Below are 12081 nucleotides of genomic sequence, written 5' to 3'. Positions count from 1 at the left end.
GTTCACTCAGTTGGCCAAATGGTCTCTCTTCACTCTGTAGGGATTCTGTGATTTCTGGATTTGTGTTCAGCTATATATGCTGATGCCAGAAACTGGTTTCTGGTTCACAATTATATTGAAAGCCAACAGGCTATCATTACAACTGCAAACTTCAAACCAATTTTTCCAATTTCCTTAAAATGATCTAATTGGAGTTCATCCATAATCATCACTTTAAATTTATCATCAAAAAGATGTTGAAAGGACCAAAGATGGATTAATTTTTCTTTTCACTACCTCTTTGTTTTTACTGTGCGTAGTCTGGCTGAGATGAGGCAGTTATCCAGTTAATTGACGCGCTATGTTACCAAACTCCACTAAGTTTAACACTTTATAAAATGTTAGTATGTGCTTCCAGCTTATCTGATCGAATATTACCTTGTGTCAGGCAAAGCCATAGGTGTAGTAAGAAAATTGGTTGTTCTTCATAGCATTCTCCTGTAACATTTTGTTACAGAATTGATGTAAAGAACTACAATAATGCAGATAATTTGTTTAATATTTGTAAATATACAAGTTATATTGAAGTATTCAAAAAGTGCTCCGCAAACCAAGTTACTTTGAACTGAGTGATATTTATTTAAGCAAGCACAGCAGCCTTTCTGCTCCATCTCATTCCACAAACAAGCGTTGAGATCCATGAATTGTGTATCCTGTCAATGATGAGCATTTATTGGAATCCCAGAGAACTGTGAGCACTTCCTTAAGTAAAGCCATGGATCATGCCTGATCATCTAGCCCCCTGACCAGGCAGATGGAAAATCATTAATACCTTGCTTCTTTGGCAATGCAGTACTTCCTCAATATGTTATCAGCCTTGGTTTTGGACTTTAATTTCAATAAGATTCTGTATACAAACCTTTGCAACAGAATAAAACATAGAACGTTGCAGAATAAAACATAGTACAGACCCTCTGGCCCTTGATGTTGCGCTGACCTGTGAAACCAATGAAGCAGAATTGAATGTATTATCAACTTACTGAAACATTTGTATTGTCTGTTAGAATTAAACTTCTCTGCTCCCTTGGACTTACTTTCTGGAGATGCATTTTATCTGATGAATGCAATTTGATGCCAAAATAGTCAGTACCTTAAAATAAGGAACTATTACCATCAAAACTGTACTACTTACAGTTTTGCTACCCTCTTTTAGAAACCGCCTTTTGTCAGTAAGTTCTTAAAGGTTTTTAATTAAAGGTTTTTAGTTCAATGGTATTTTTGTTTATTTCTGTATTTTGCACAAGGGACCAATAAATAACTCTCAAGGATGGATTCCCAGCTTATTTGATTTTTTGTTGTTGTTTGACTTGTCCAGACATGGAGGTCAACTATAGCAATTTGATTGTTAAGAATTAACTAAACCAACACAAGTGTAAAGACTTATGTCACGTGGTTTTTAAATATGTGGTGCAGCCTGATATTAATCAAGCTAGATTGAACTTGAAAGAACTTGTGGGCGGCACGGTGGCACAGTGGTTAGCACTGCTGCCTCACAGAGCCAGAGACCCGGGTTCATTTCCCGCCTCAGGCGACTGACTGTGTGGAGTTTGCACGTTCTCCCTGTGTCTGCGTGGGTTTCTTCCGGGTGCTCCGGTTTCCTCCCACAGTCCAAAGATGTGCAGGTCAGGTGAATTGGCCATGCTAAATTGCCCGTAGTGTTGGGTAAGGGGTAAATGTAGGGGTATGGGTGGGTTGCGCTTCGGCAGGGTGGTGTGGACTTGTTGGGCCGAAGGGCCTGTTTCCACACTGTAAGTAATCTAATCTAATGATATCCCTCCATGAATTAGAATGAACAAAATCTCAGATTTACTGTACTTCCTAATTTACAGCAGTTCATTTGATCAAATAATGCTACTCGTGCAAGCTTGTTGTCAATTGCCTTTGATAAGCCTGATGCAAACAATGCAAACTTACCTAAAGCCAAAGAAAACTATCCCCATTATTTTAAAGAGCATGTTTTGCAATGCAATTCAATATAGTTGTACAGTTGACAGTTGAAAGACTCTGAAACTTTGTTTTCAACCGTTTATAACAGCATGTTGTGTATTAACTTTGATAAAGTAGGTATAAAATTAAGGACATGATTGAAACATTCCTGATTATAAAAGATGTAGAGATGCAACTTAATGTTTAAAGTATTTGAGAATTTTGTGTTCTGATGGAGGGAGGAGGAAAGAATAAGTTTAATTTCAGTGTGAACATTCACTATTGTAAAGGTTTAATCTTGTGTGTGCTTTTCCTGTTAGTTGATTTAGATATTTGTAATCTGTTAACATCTGCATGCAAACAAACCATCAATCCTATCAAAGTAAAATGTGAGTTTGAAAATAGAATATCTTTATTTTTTCTAAATATGTTCTTCAATATTCATTTTCAGGTAAACCTGAAGAATTTCCACAGAAATCACTTGGCCAGGTACCAGTGGAGCATCAAGAACCAGCTGTTCTCAATCACATGATCAATGGACAAAACAACACAGCTAAAGCAGGGCCTCCAGCATCAAGGAGAAAGGACAAAAAGGCATCACAAGAGAAATTGCAGGAGAAACAACCTGATAACAGGCATGGAAAGAGCTCTTTGGAAAAACCAAATGTTAAATCACAAAAGATTGACCTCATGGAAAATCAGGGAGGCAAAGTGAAAGTTCTGCCAGATCTTGATGTAAAAAAACAACATGGATTCCCACCACAGCATGCATTGTCACATGATAACCCTAAACAACTTAACAATGCTACTGCTAACCAGAACACAAATGCTAACCCAACTGTCAAGAAGGATTTTGCCCCTAAGTGGAACAAACCTTCAGGCTTAAAAATATCAGAAGCAACTTCAGAATATTCTACGAATGGCAAAGGCAGAACTGGAAGCTATAATACCCAAAGTTCTCCATCTATTGCAGATGAGTCACTGATGTCTAGAAGGAAGGCCATTATTATAGAGGTTGATGAAACAAAGAGAGACTCAAATGCTTCAGAATATGACAATGTTCCTGGAGTAGATCATGAATATGAAAATCATGCCGAGGCGATGATGGAAAAGGGAGAGCCTGAGGTAGTGCGAAATCAATCTATCTCTCGAGAAGCAATGTTAAAAAATAATAGTCCCTCAAGACTATTAGCAGTGCCACTACCAAACAATACAAGCAATATCAGTGCTAACTCTCAAGCTAGACTTCCAAGGACTCATTCAGGATCCATAAGTTCCAACCAAAGATCTTTAGTAAAGCGGCAACCTTCTATGCCACCATCCTACAGTAGCCCTCCTGGGTACCACGGTAGCCTCCCACAGTACTCACCTACCAGAGCTAAAGACGTAGCTGTGTTGCCACCATACAGTTACAATATGCCAGGTTCTCAAACAAATTATGACAATAGGCAGTATGGTACGAAGCCTGCACATTTGCCAGACTACCAAGAGGGTAGAATGAACTCCTTCACTATTAGCCACCAATTTTCTAATTCTTCACAGACATTCAGAGCTCCCTCACAGCCTTTAGACCACAGTGAACAATATGATTCAGTGACTACAACCAGCTTTGTGAGTCATCCAGTTCCATATGAAAGTACACAGCAGCATTCTCCAGAATACCAACAGCATTACAAAAGAAGGCAAGAGCAATATGAACAACACTGGAATCCAGAAACTGACATTAGGCACAGACAAAATATGCAAAGATCACCCAGTTTTCGAAATGCACAGCAGAGTCCTGTTCCAGAGTTTAACTACCAAGGTGTGCCTGTAGCTGGTAGCAATATATATAATAGAACTTCACCATACCCTGATTCACATGCACAAATAAAATATCCGAATACAACCCAGTTTGGTCCCCAACATTATGGAAAGCGTCAGATGGATAGAAGAGCCATCCCAGAATCAGTATTGCTTTAAGACACTGGCTATCCTTTTTACAAGTCATGTGAACAGTGTTAAAGTAGATCATCTCTGACATTTAAATATATCTGCAAGAAGTGATACAGTAGAAAAGTTTCTAGCAGAGTCTAAAACTTTGGGTGAGGTTTCTAATTTTAAATGTTTCCTAACTAAGCACACACTGGTATTTCCCCAGGACATGTAGCTACTAGAACTTACAAAGTTTGATAAAACAAGCAACCCAAAATTGAGGATCAGTTTTTTTCATTTAAAATTGCTTGAAGAAATACTGGCTGTTTTCAATAGTGCCAGCAGCTATTGAGATTTGAACCCATTCCTACAGTAGATTGAAGTCTACGTTTTAAGTGGTGTTCTACAAAGTTCCACATTTGTAAGATTTTTGAGGAATTGACTTGTAATTCATCGCTATCTTTTCACTACCCAGGTTGATCCTGAAATTTGTTAATCATATAATCATGATCTGCATTTGTTTTAAAATAGGTTTATTTGTGCAGTTCTTCAATCTAAAATCCAAGAGTATGCTGAGAATTTTCCCATGTGACTTTTGTGATCTCATATACAGTAATTTATATTTTAAAAAATACCTGGACTACATTTCCCTTAAGCCTACCCAGACAGTTAGATCTGTCAGCAACAATTGTAATAATGTATTTTCTAGCTATGCTTGCACAGCAATGTTGAAAAGTGCATGGAGACCAGTGCCATGGTACCTCAGCTCAGTAAAAGAAAACATGCTAATTACAACATTAAACCGCAGAATGTTCTACATTGTTAGTGCAAGATTTCGCATCACTTTTAATTGTGACCAGGTGAATCATGACAGATAATTTGTACAAAATAAATTTTCTTGTAAAATAATAAATTAATTTACCCTTTGAATTTAAAGTACAACCACTTGCAACTAATGCGTTGGCATGAATTATTCGTCCTCACCCCAGAGTTTCTAAAATATTAAATAGCAGAGACTCTCTTTCTAGTTAAAACCAAATGATTATGATTAACACATTCTGTTCTTTTAGTTGGAAATTTTGAGCTGGCTTGCACTGGGTTTTAGGACCAGTTTAATTAGGATTTAGGTCTGCAGGTTTTTTGTCATTTTCTGATTATGCACAATGTATCTCCAGATAGCTAATGATATATTGACTTCTTTTAAAATGGTTTTAAATGGAAAGGAGCAGAGAACATATGTTGCAGACTGTTCCTGTATTTGCAGGTAGAATGGTTTGGGGTATAAAATATTTCAGCAGAGTAGGGAAACACTGAAAGAAACATTTAAATTAACTGAATACTAATCCAAACATGATTATCAATGGACTGACTTTATATATGTAAACAGCACTACTTTGTGTATATATGTATGAGTATGTGTTTATGTGTATATATACACAAATCAAATGTGGAAATTAAATTATCAGTATATCATTTAGACATTCTGATCTGAATAAATAAATTGATATTGTTCATTTCCTGCTCAACTTTTCACTTGATGAAACAATTGCAGATGGAGTTCATTACTGTTGAAGTATGTAATTATTTGTAATAATCCTTTAAGTCTTAATCATGAATCCTTAATATGGACACTGGCTGTATAGTATACTTTAAATGAGATGGAGCAACTGAAACCTGCTTTCTGAAATATATGTATCAGTCGAGGTAAATACTGTAGAATTTATATATTCACACTATTTTCTTAAATAATCTGCAGCCGTTTTATAGCTGTGTATTCTATTTTGTGACTGTACTTTTTTAACGTTACAAAAAATAATTCAAATAAGTTTGATTCTGGTGTTTTGCTATTATTGGATCATTTCTTTATTTGATATCTATGGTAGTATTATTTATTTATTTTTCATGAAAAGATGGGTTTTTTTCAAGGTACCTGGACATGCTTTGATTAACAATATAAATCTTTGGCCACATGTTTTAGCATTGTGTTTCAGATTGCTATGGGGGCTATAATTTTATAGCTGCAAGTCATGAATCAGTCAGGTCTTAACTACTTTTATATATAAAGTTAATTGAAGTTTTTGAAATTGATTGTCTAAACTCGTTATTTTTTGGAGCGATCATCTCCATGATAGTGAAAACATCTTTGATTGTTGTGTGTATGAATTTCCAAAAAGCATTTGATCAGGTTGTGTGTTAATGATTATGTTAATAAAGTTGAGAACAAGTGGAACTGGAAATAACCTTCTGACAAAGGTTGGTAATTGGTTGGTAAATACGAGACAAAGATGGAGGATAAAGAGTTAATTCCATATTGAACAGGATGTAATTGGAGTACTCAAGGATCTGGATTGGGGCCTCTATTACATACGAATGATTTTGATGAAGGAGCCTGATTTGTAAGATTGCAAATGACACTGTAAGATGTGACTCGGTGCTGAAAGTTGTAAAGGAACTTGACCTAATTGGGTGGGCACAACTAAAGTAGATGGAGTTAAGTTTGGCGACTCATAGAATTTTTACAGTGCAGAAGATGATCATTTGACACTGGCCTCCCCCAAATTCTAAATTCTCCTACCTTCTTCCTAAAGCACTGATGGTTATTAGATGATATTTTAAACAATAATATACATTTGAATCCCTTGATTGAACCTTGTGTCAAAATGTTTCCAGGAGTGCATTCCAGATTCAGGAGAAAGTGAGGTCTGCAGATGCTGGAGATCAAAGTTGAAACTTTATTGCTGGAACAGCACAGCAGGTCAGGCAGCATCCAGGGAACAGGAGATTCGACGTTTCGGGCACAGGCCCTTCTTCAGGAATGGGCACAGGCCCTTCCTGAAGAAGGGCCTGTGCCCGAAACGTCGAATCTCCTGTTCCCTGGATGCTGCCTGACCTGCTGTGCTGTTCCAGCAATAAAGTTTCAACAATTCCAGATTCAAACTACTCACTATACAGAGAAAGTTTCTTCTTTAAATCACTTCAAATGTGTAACCACTTTCTCTCTGTCTATTTTTTTAATGAGTTTAAAAACCTCAATCAAATCTCCTCTTAGCCTTGTTCTCTGCAAGGAAAACAGTTCCAACTTCACCAGCCTATTTTCATAACTGAAGTTTTTCAGGCATGGAACTGCCTTGTAAACCTCTTCAGCACTCTTTTCAATGTGTTGCCATCCTTCCAAAGTGTAGCACCAAGAATTGTGCAAAATACTTCAGCCTCAGTATTTAACTAGGATCTTACACAAGTTTAGCGTAACTTCCTTGCTCTAGTAGTCTGTGGTGGTACTATTAATAAAGCCTAGGATACTGTATGCTTTGACACTCTCTCCATTTTCTATCATGTTTGAAGACTTGAAAGCACATATAAACTGAGGTCTTCTATTCACTGATCCGACCACTACTCCAACTTGATAATGTCCTTTTGAAGTTGTACACTGTCTTCATAGTTTACAATGATTGCAAGTTTTGTATCATATGTAAATTGGGAAATTGTCACCTGCAGTCCAAGATCTGGATAATTAATACAAATCAGGAAATGTAAGTGTACCATTATAGGCTCCTGGGGAACTCCACTATAAGCCTTCCCCCAATCTGAAAGATATGCATTTGCAATTACTATGTTTCCTATCACTCAGCAAATTTTATATTCACACTATTATGTTCAGTTATGCACTTTGGTGTGAAAAACAGCGTATTATTTAAATGGTGATATATTAAGAAGTGCAAATGTATGAAGGGATCTGGGCGTCCTTGTACACCAATTGGTGAAAGTAGACAGGCAGACGCTGTAAGCAGTTTGGAGGGGAAATGGGAATGGCCTTCATTGCAAAAGGATTTTGAGTTCAGAAGAAGAGATGTTTTGATGCAGTTATATAGAGCTTTGGTGTAAACACTTGGAGTTTTGCAGGGAGATTCTGTCTCCCTGCTAAGAAAGGTTATTACTTGCCATAGACAAGGTTCATTCGGCTGATAGCAGCATGGCTGGACTTTGGGAAGAGATTGTTTTGACTGAGCCTGTATTCGATCTGAGTTCACAAAGATGAGAGGTGCTCTGATTAGGACATATAAAGTTCTAGGGAGGATGTTTGTTAACCTTATTTACTATATTCTCTGCATTTACATAAATGAAGTGTAACCTTGATTTATAAAGTTTAATTTCTCTCTCATTCCAATTATTAGTGTTCCCTATTTTCAAGCTATCTGGTTCTGCCAGTATTTTGTGCACCCTGATATCACTCTTTAATACTCTGCAGGTTTCCACACTCCTGGAGAATTAATTTATAGCTTCCACAATCACCAGCAAAACTTGCCACAAGGAACTCAGATCAAGTGAATTCAGTTCAAGTCTAGCCCTTCTAAGTTATACAGGTACCAACTCCCATGGAGTCAGTCCCAATACTGTAGGAATTTAAACCTCTTTTTCTGCACCATCTTTCTAGCCACAGAGTCATCTGCTTTAACCTTCCATTTCTGTAGTGCACGGTACTGGGAGCAATTGGAGAAAGCAACTTTTGAGATCCTCCTTGCAAATTTTCTACTTAGCTCCATAATTTCTTACTGCAGGATTAGATCCTTTGTTGTGTTCATATCATTTGTATAAATATGAATAACAATCTTTGTTTAATATCCTGTCTAGAAGAATGTCCTACAGACACTCTGTGACATCTTCGATCCTGATATCAGGGACTCAACTGTTATGATCGAAGCTGTGTTACTACTGGATATTAAGAAAACATAGACTAAACCAAACTGTTTATGTACAACACCAGTAAAATATTTCTTATCAATATAATTACACACCATCATTGTACAATATTCAAACACCAGTCTGCATTCCCTTTATTTTCACATCTGTAGATTTGTCCCCCCCCCCCCCCCCCCAGTTCCTGGTTTTGAGAGTTTGATGGCTTTCCTTGATTATTCGCACAGCAATTTAGACTTTCTCAGCTTGAGGTAGCCTGTTCAGGGATCTAACCACATGCTTTTGGTCTGGTATTCTCAAACTGAAGCCCTTACACCAAGGTATTCTCTCTCTCTCTCTTCCTTATTCTGTCTCTCTCCTCATTCTCTCTCCTTATTCTTTCTCTCCTACCATCAGACTTGAGTGAATGTCTGTCTAACTGCATCTCTAACATTAAAGATAAAACAACCCAACCATCCTTAGGATCACACAAGCTTCTATGGTCCAAGATGTGAAATTAACATCTCTTGCATCAAGTGCAGGTTGGGAGAACTTGGCAGGTGCTTGCTACTTTCGCGACTGCGTACCAAAGTTCTAACTGGCATTGAATGCGAATGCTACATAAAATGGTCAAAAGTGCATGGGGTAAGGATTTAGTTTCAATGAGTAAGTTAATGACCAAGGTTCACACAGTATGTGGTGCTCATAAATACCTTCCAGCTTTACTGGAGTATGGGTGTCTGAAGAACCTGACATCATCCAAAATTAAGTTCATTCCTTGACAGAATAAAACATTCACAAAGGTCAGTCCTTATGCTACAAGTCTCTGGCTCACCCACTGACTGTTGCGAAGGTAAAGTTGCACTATCTACCAGATCATTAGGCTGCTTTCTCTTTCCAGGCAGATAATTGGTGGTGACTTAACCTGAGAGTCGCCTCAGGTGAGGAGAGAGATTGAGAACAAGTGTCCTTCTTGGTAACTTCAGTCATGGGCATTGAATCCATGCGGTTGGTGTCACTACATTGCAGAACAGCCATCCAGTCAGCTGGTGAACCTACCAGAGGTATATGTTCACTTCTTGGTAACTCTCCTTGTCAATCCCATAGGTTTTGAACTTTGAGGTTGGGTGGAACATGGGTATCTTCATCTCCCCACTTCCCGCGATGACTCACACTGGTTGTGTTAGACCCATGGAGCTCAGTGGTCTACTATCCAGGCTATAGAGGTTCAAACCTGACAGTGACCACCTCCTGAAATCAACCAAGTGTGCCTAAGCCTCGGACTGATATCAGAGATTGCTTTTGACTGACTAGTCCTCAGACAAGAGAAATTCCCCTCTTGTTGGGGAAGTCCTAGCACCATCTATGTAGACTTTGAGACATTGCCATTTACTTGAAGCACATGGCATGTGTTTGGTATGTACACAGCTGTCACATGGTGTAGGTAGGAGATTAATGCAGTACAGTGACACAGTGGCAAACATCATAAGCACCAAAAGATAGGTCAAGAAAGAAGGAGTTGAACCTTTGAGTGAGTATGAATTTCAGTGAGCAGCCCTGAAATGCTCTCTGATTAAATCCATAAGCTGGGTGCCTATCTGTATGTCAAATGTCCTTGGAGCACCATTCCAATGAAAGAAGCCAGTGCACTCAAAACACAGCAATACGACTGCAGAACAGTAGTGACTGGATCACAGAAAATACAGGAGGAACACAGCGGATTCAATATTAACTCTGTTTCTCTGGTCACTGCCCGTTGATTCTGCCCAGAGATTTTGATGCACACTCTCCAAGCTGTAGACTTGGAAGAGCAAGCTGGAGTTATCCTACATGCTGCAGTGATCTAAATGTTGGGAATTGTTACCATCTAGTTTCTATCCAGTCAGTAGGAGAATGGCAATGGTACATTAATAAGGGCAGATTAAGTAGTAATGAGATATTAATGCATGAAATAGGCCTCAATCTCTGACATTTTTGCTCTTGATATCTATATGCAATCACCAGTGTGAAAAGAAAAGATGAAAGGGAATAGCCTTGCTGACTGCCCCTATCAATGTTAAAATTGTCAGAACTACCGCCAGAGGATCACTGTAAAGCACCCTTATCCATCTAGTAAACACTTCACCCAGGCCAAACAGCTCCCAAGTATAAAAGAGATACAGCCAATCCACCCGATCAAATGCCGCCTTCGCATCCAAAGAGACCACCAACCCTTGAACTGATCACTGCTGGCACACTTGAATGATGTTAAGCAACCCCCTAACATTATTAGAGGATTTGCGATGCTTTATAAAGTCTGTCTGATCTTCTTTAACAATAGAGGGCAGCACCCCTTCCAACTTCTTAGACAAAATTGTATAATCAGAATTTAAGAGCAAGATTGATCTATAAGAAGCACAGTACTCCAGGGCCTTCCCTTTCTTAAGGATAAGAGAGAGATCAGCCTCTCTCAAGGATGGCAGGAGAAGATCCTGACTAGGAATAGTTATACATGTCTAGCATTGGTCCTGACAGTATATTTGCAAATTCTTTATAAAACTCACTGGGAAGGCTATCAGGGCCAGGAACCTTTCCACTTTCAAGTTGCCTCACCACCTCCTGTATCTCTGTGCTGTTAATGGATCACTAAGGAGAGACGCCTGCTCAGTAGACACCCCCAGAAGATCCAAGTTCTTTTTAAAAAAAAGAGTCCATTTTATCGTGTCTATCCTCAACATTCAGACTGATACAGTTCAGAGTAGAAACTCCGAAACGCCACATTGCTCTTATTCGCGTTACTAGTACGAGTCTCATTCCCTTCCCTAATTGAAGTAATAGATTAGGACGCATTCTTCTTCCTAATCAGATATGCCAAATGTATAAGCGCCCTATCACCATGCTCAAACAACCTTTGCTTTGCAAAGGGACGTTCCTTCTTGGCTGTATGCGAAAGCATAGCCATTAAGGCAGATTGAAGCGCTGTGATCCACTGCAGCTTGGTCACTGACGGTCTACTGTAATATATTGTCTCTGCTGCCTTCAATCATGCCTCGACCAGACCCTGCTGCTCTCTTTTCCATCACTTCAGACTGGACAAGCATAAGACAATTATCCTTCTAGCATATGCCTTAGCAGTGTTCCAAAGAATGGATGTACCTGAGTTTGTGCCCAAAAATGCTTAAAATTATCTAGAAAAGTACTCAATGAATTTGTTGTCCTTGAGGATGAAGGGATTCATTCGCCAGTGCCGAGAGTTCATTGCATTGCCCTTAATCTCGACCACTAAATATACAACTGTGTGATCAGCGATGGTAATATTCCCAACTGAACAAGATACCACTGACTGTAGAAGAGCTGCGGGAATTAGAAGTAGAAATCAATCCTTGTATGGCACGTATGAGGATTGGAAAAGAACATAAAGTCCTTGCCCATAGGGTGGAAATGTCTCCAAACATCTACCAACTCCAGTTCCACACATAGATCACCCAACTGTTTAGATTGTGGAGAAAGCTTTGGGATGAGAGCGGGGAGGCTTAGGCATTCTATCCA

General features: G+C 38.7%; 1 protein-coding gene across 1 annotated transcript in view; it reads left to right on the top strand.

Moving 5' to 3' along the window:
- Positions 1 to 5963, top strand: part of LOC148145810 (USP6 N-terminal-like protein) — a 79599-nt gene extending 73636 nt beyond the window's left edge. Inside the window, exon 6 of the mRNA XM_087999282.1 lies at positions 2417 to 5963. Coding sequence (XP_087855408.1) covers positions 2417 to 3927 — 1511 coding nt within the window. The 3' untranslated portion in view covers positions 3928 to 5963. The remainder of the gene's footprint in view (positions 1 to 2416) is intronic.
- The last annotated feature ends 6118 nt before the right edge of the window (positions 5964 to 12081 follow it).

Source organism: Chiloscyllium plagiosum, unplaced genomic scaffold, assembly GCF_037043375.1.
Source record: "Chiloscyllium plagiosum isolate Xiang-an unplaced genomic scaffold, Cpla_swu_hap1 HiC_scaffold_23, whole genome shotgun sequence".
Lineage (NCBI taxonomy): Eukaryota > Metazoa > Chordata > Chondrichthyes > Orectolobiformes > Hemiscylliidae > Chiloscyllium > Chiloscyllium plagiosum.
This window is presented reverse-complemented; position numbering and strand designations above follow the sequence as displayed.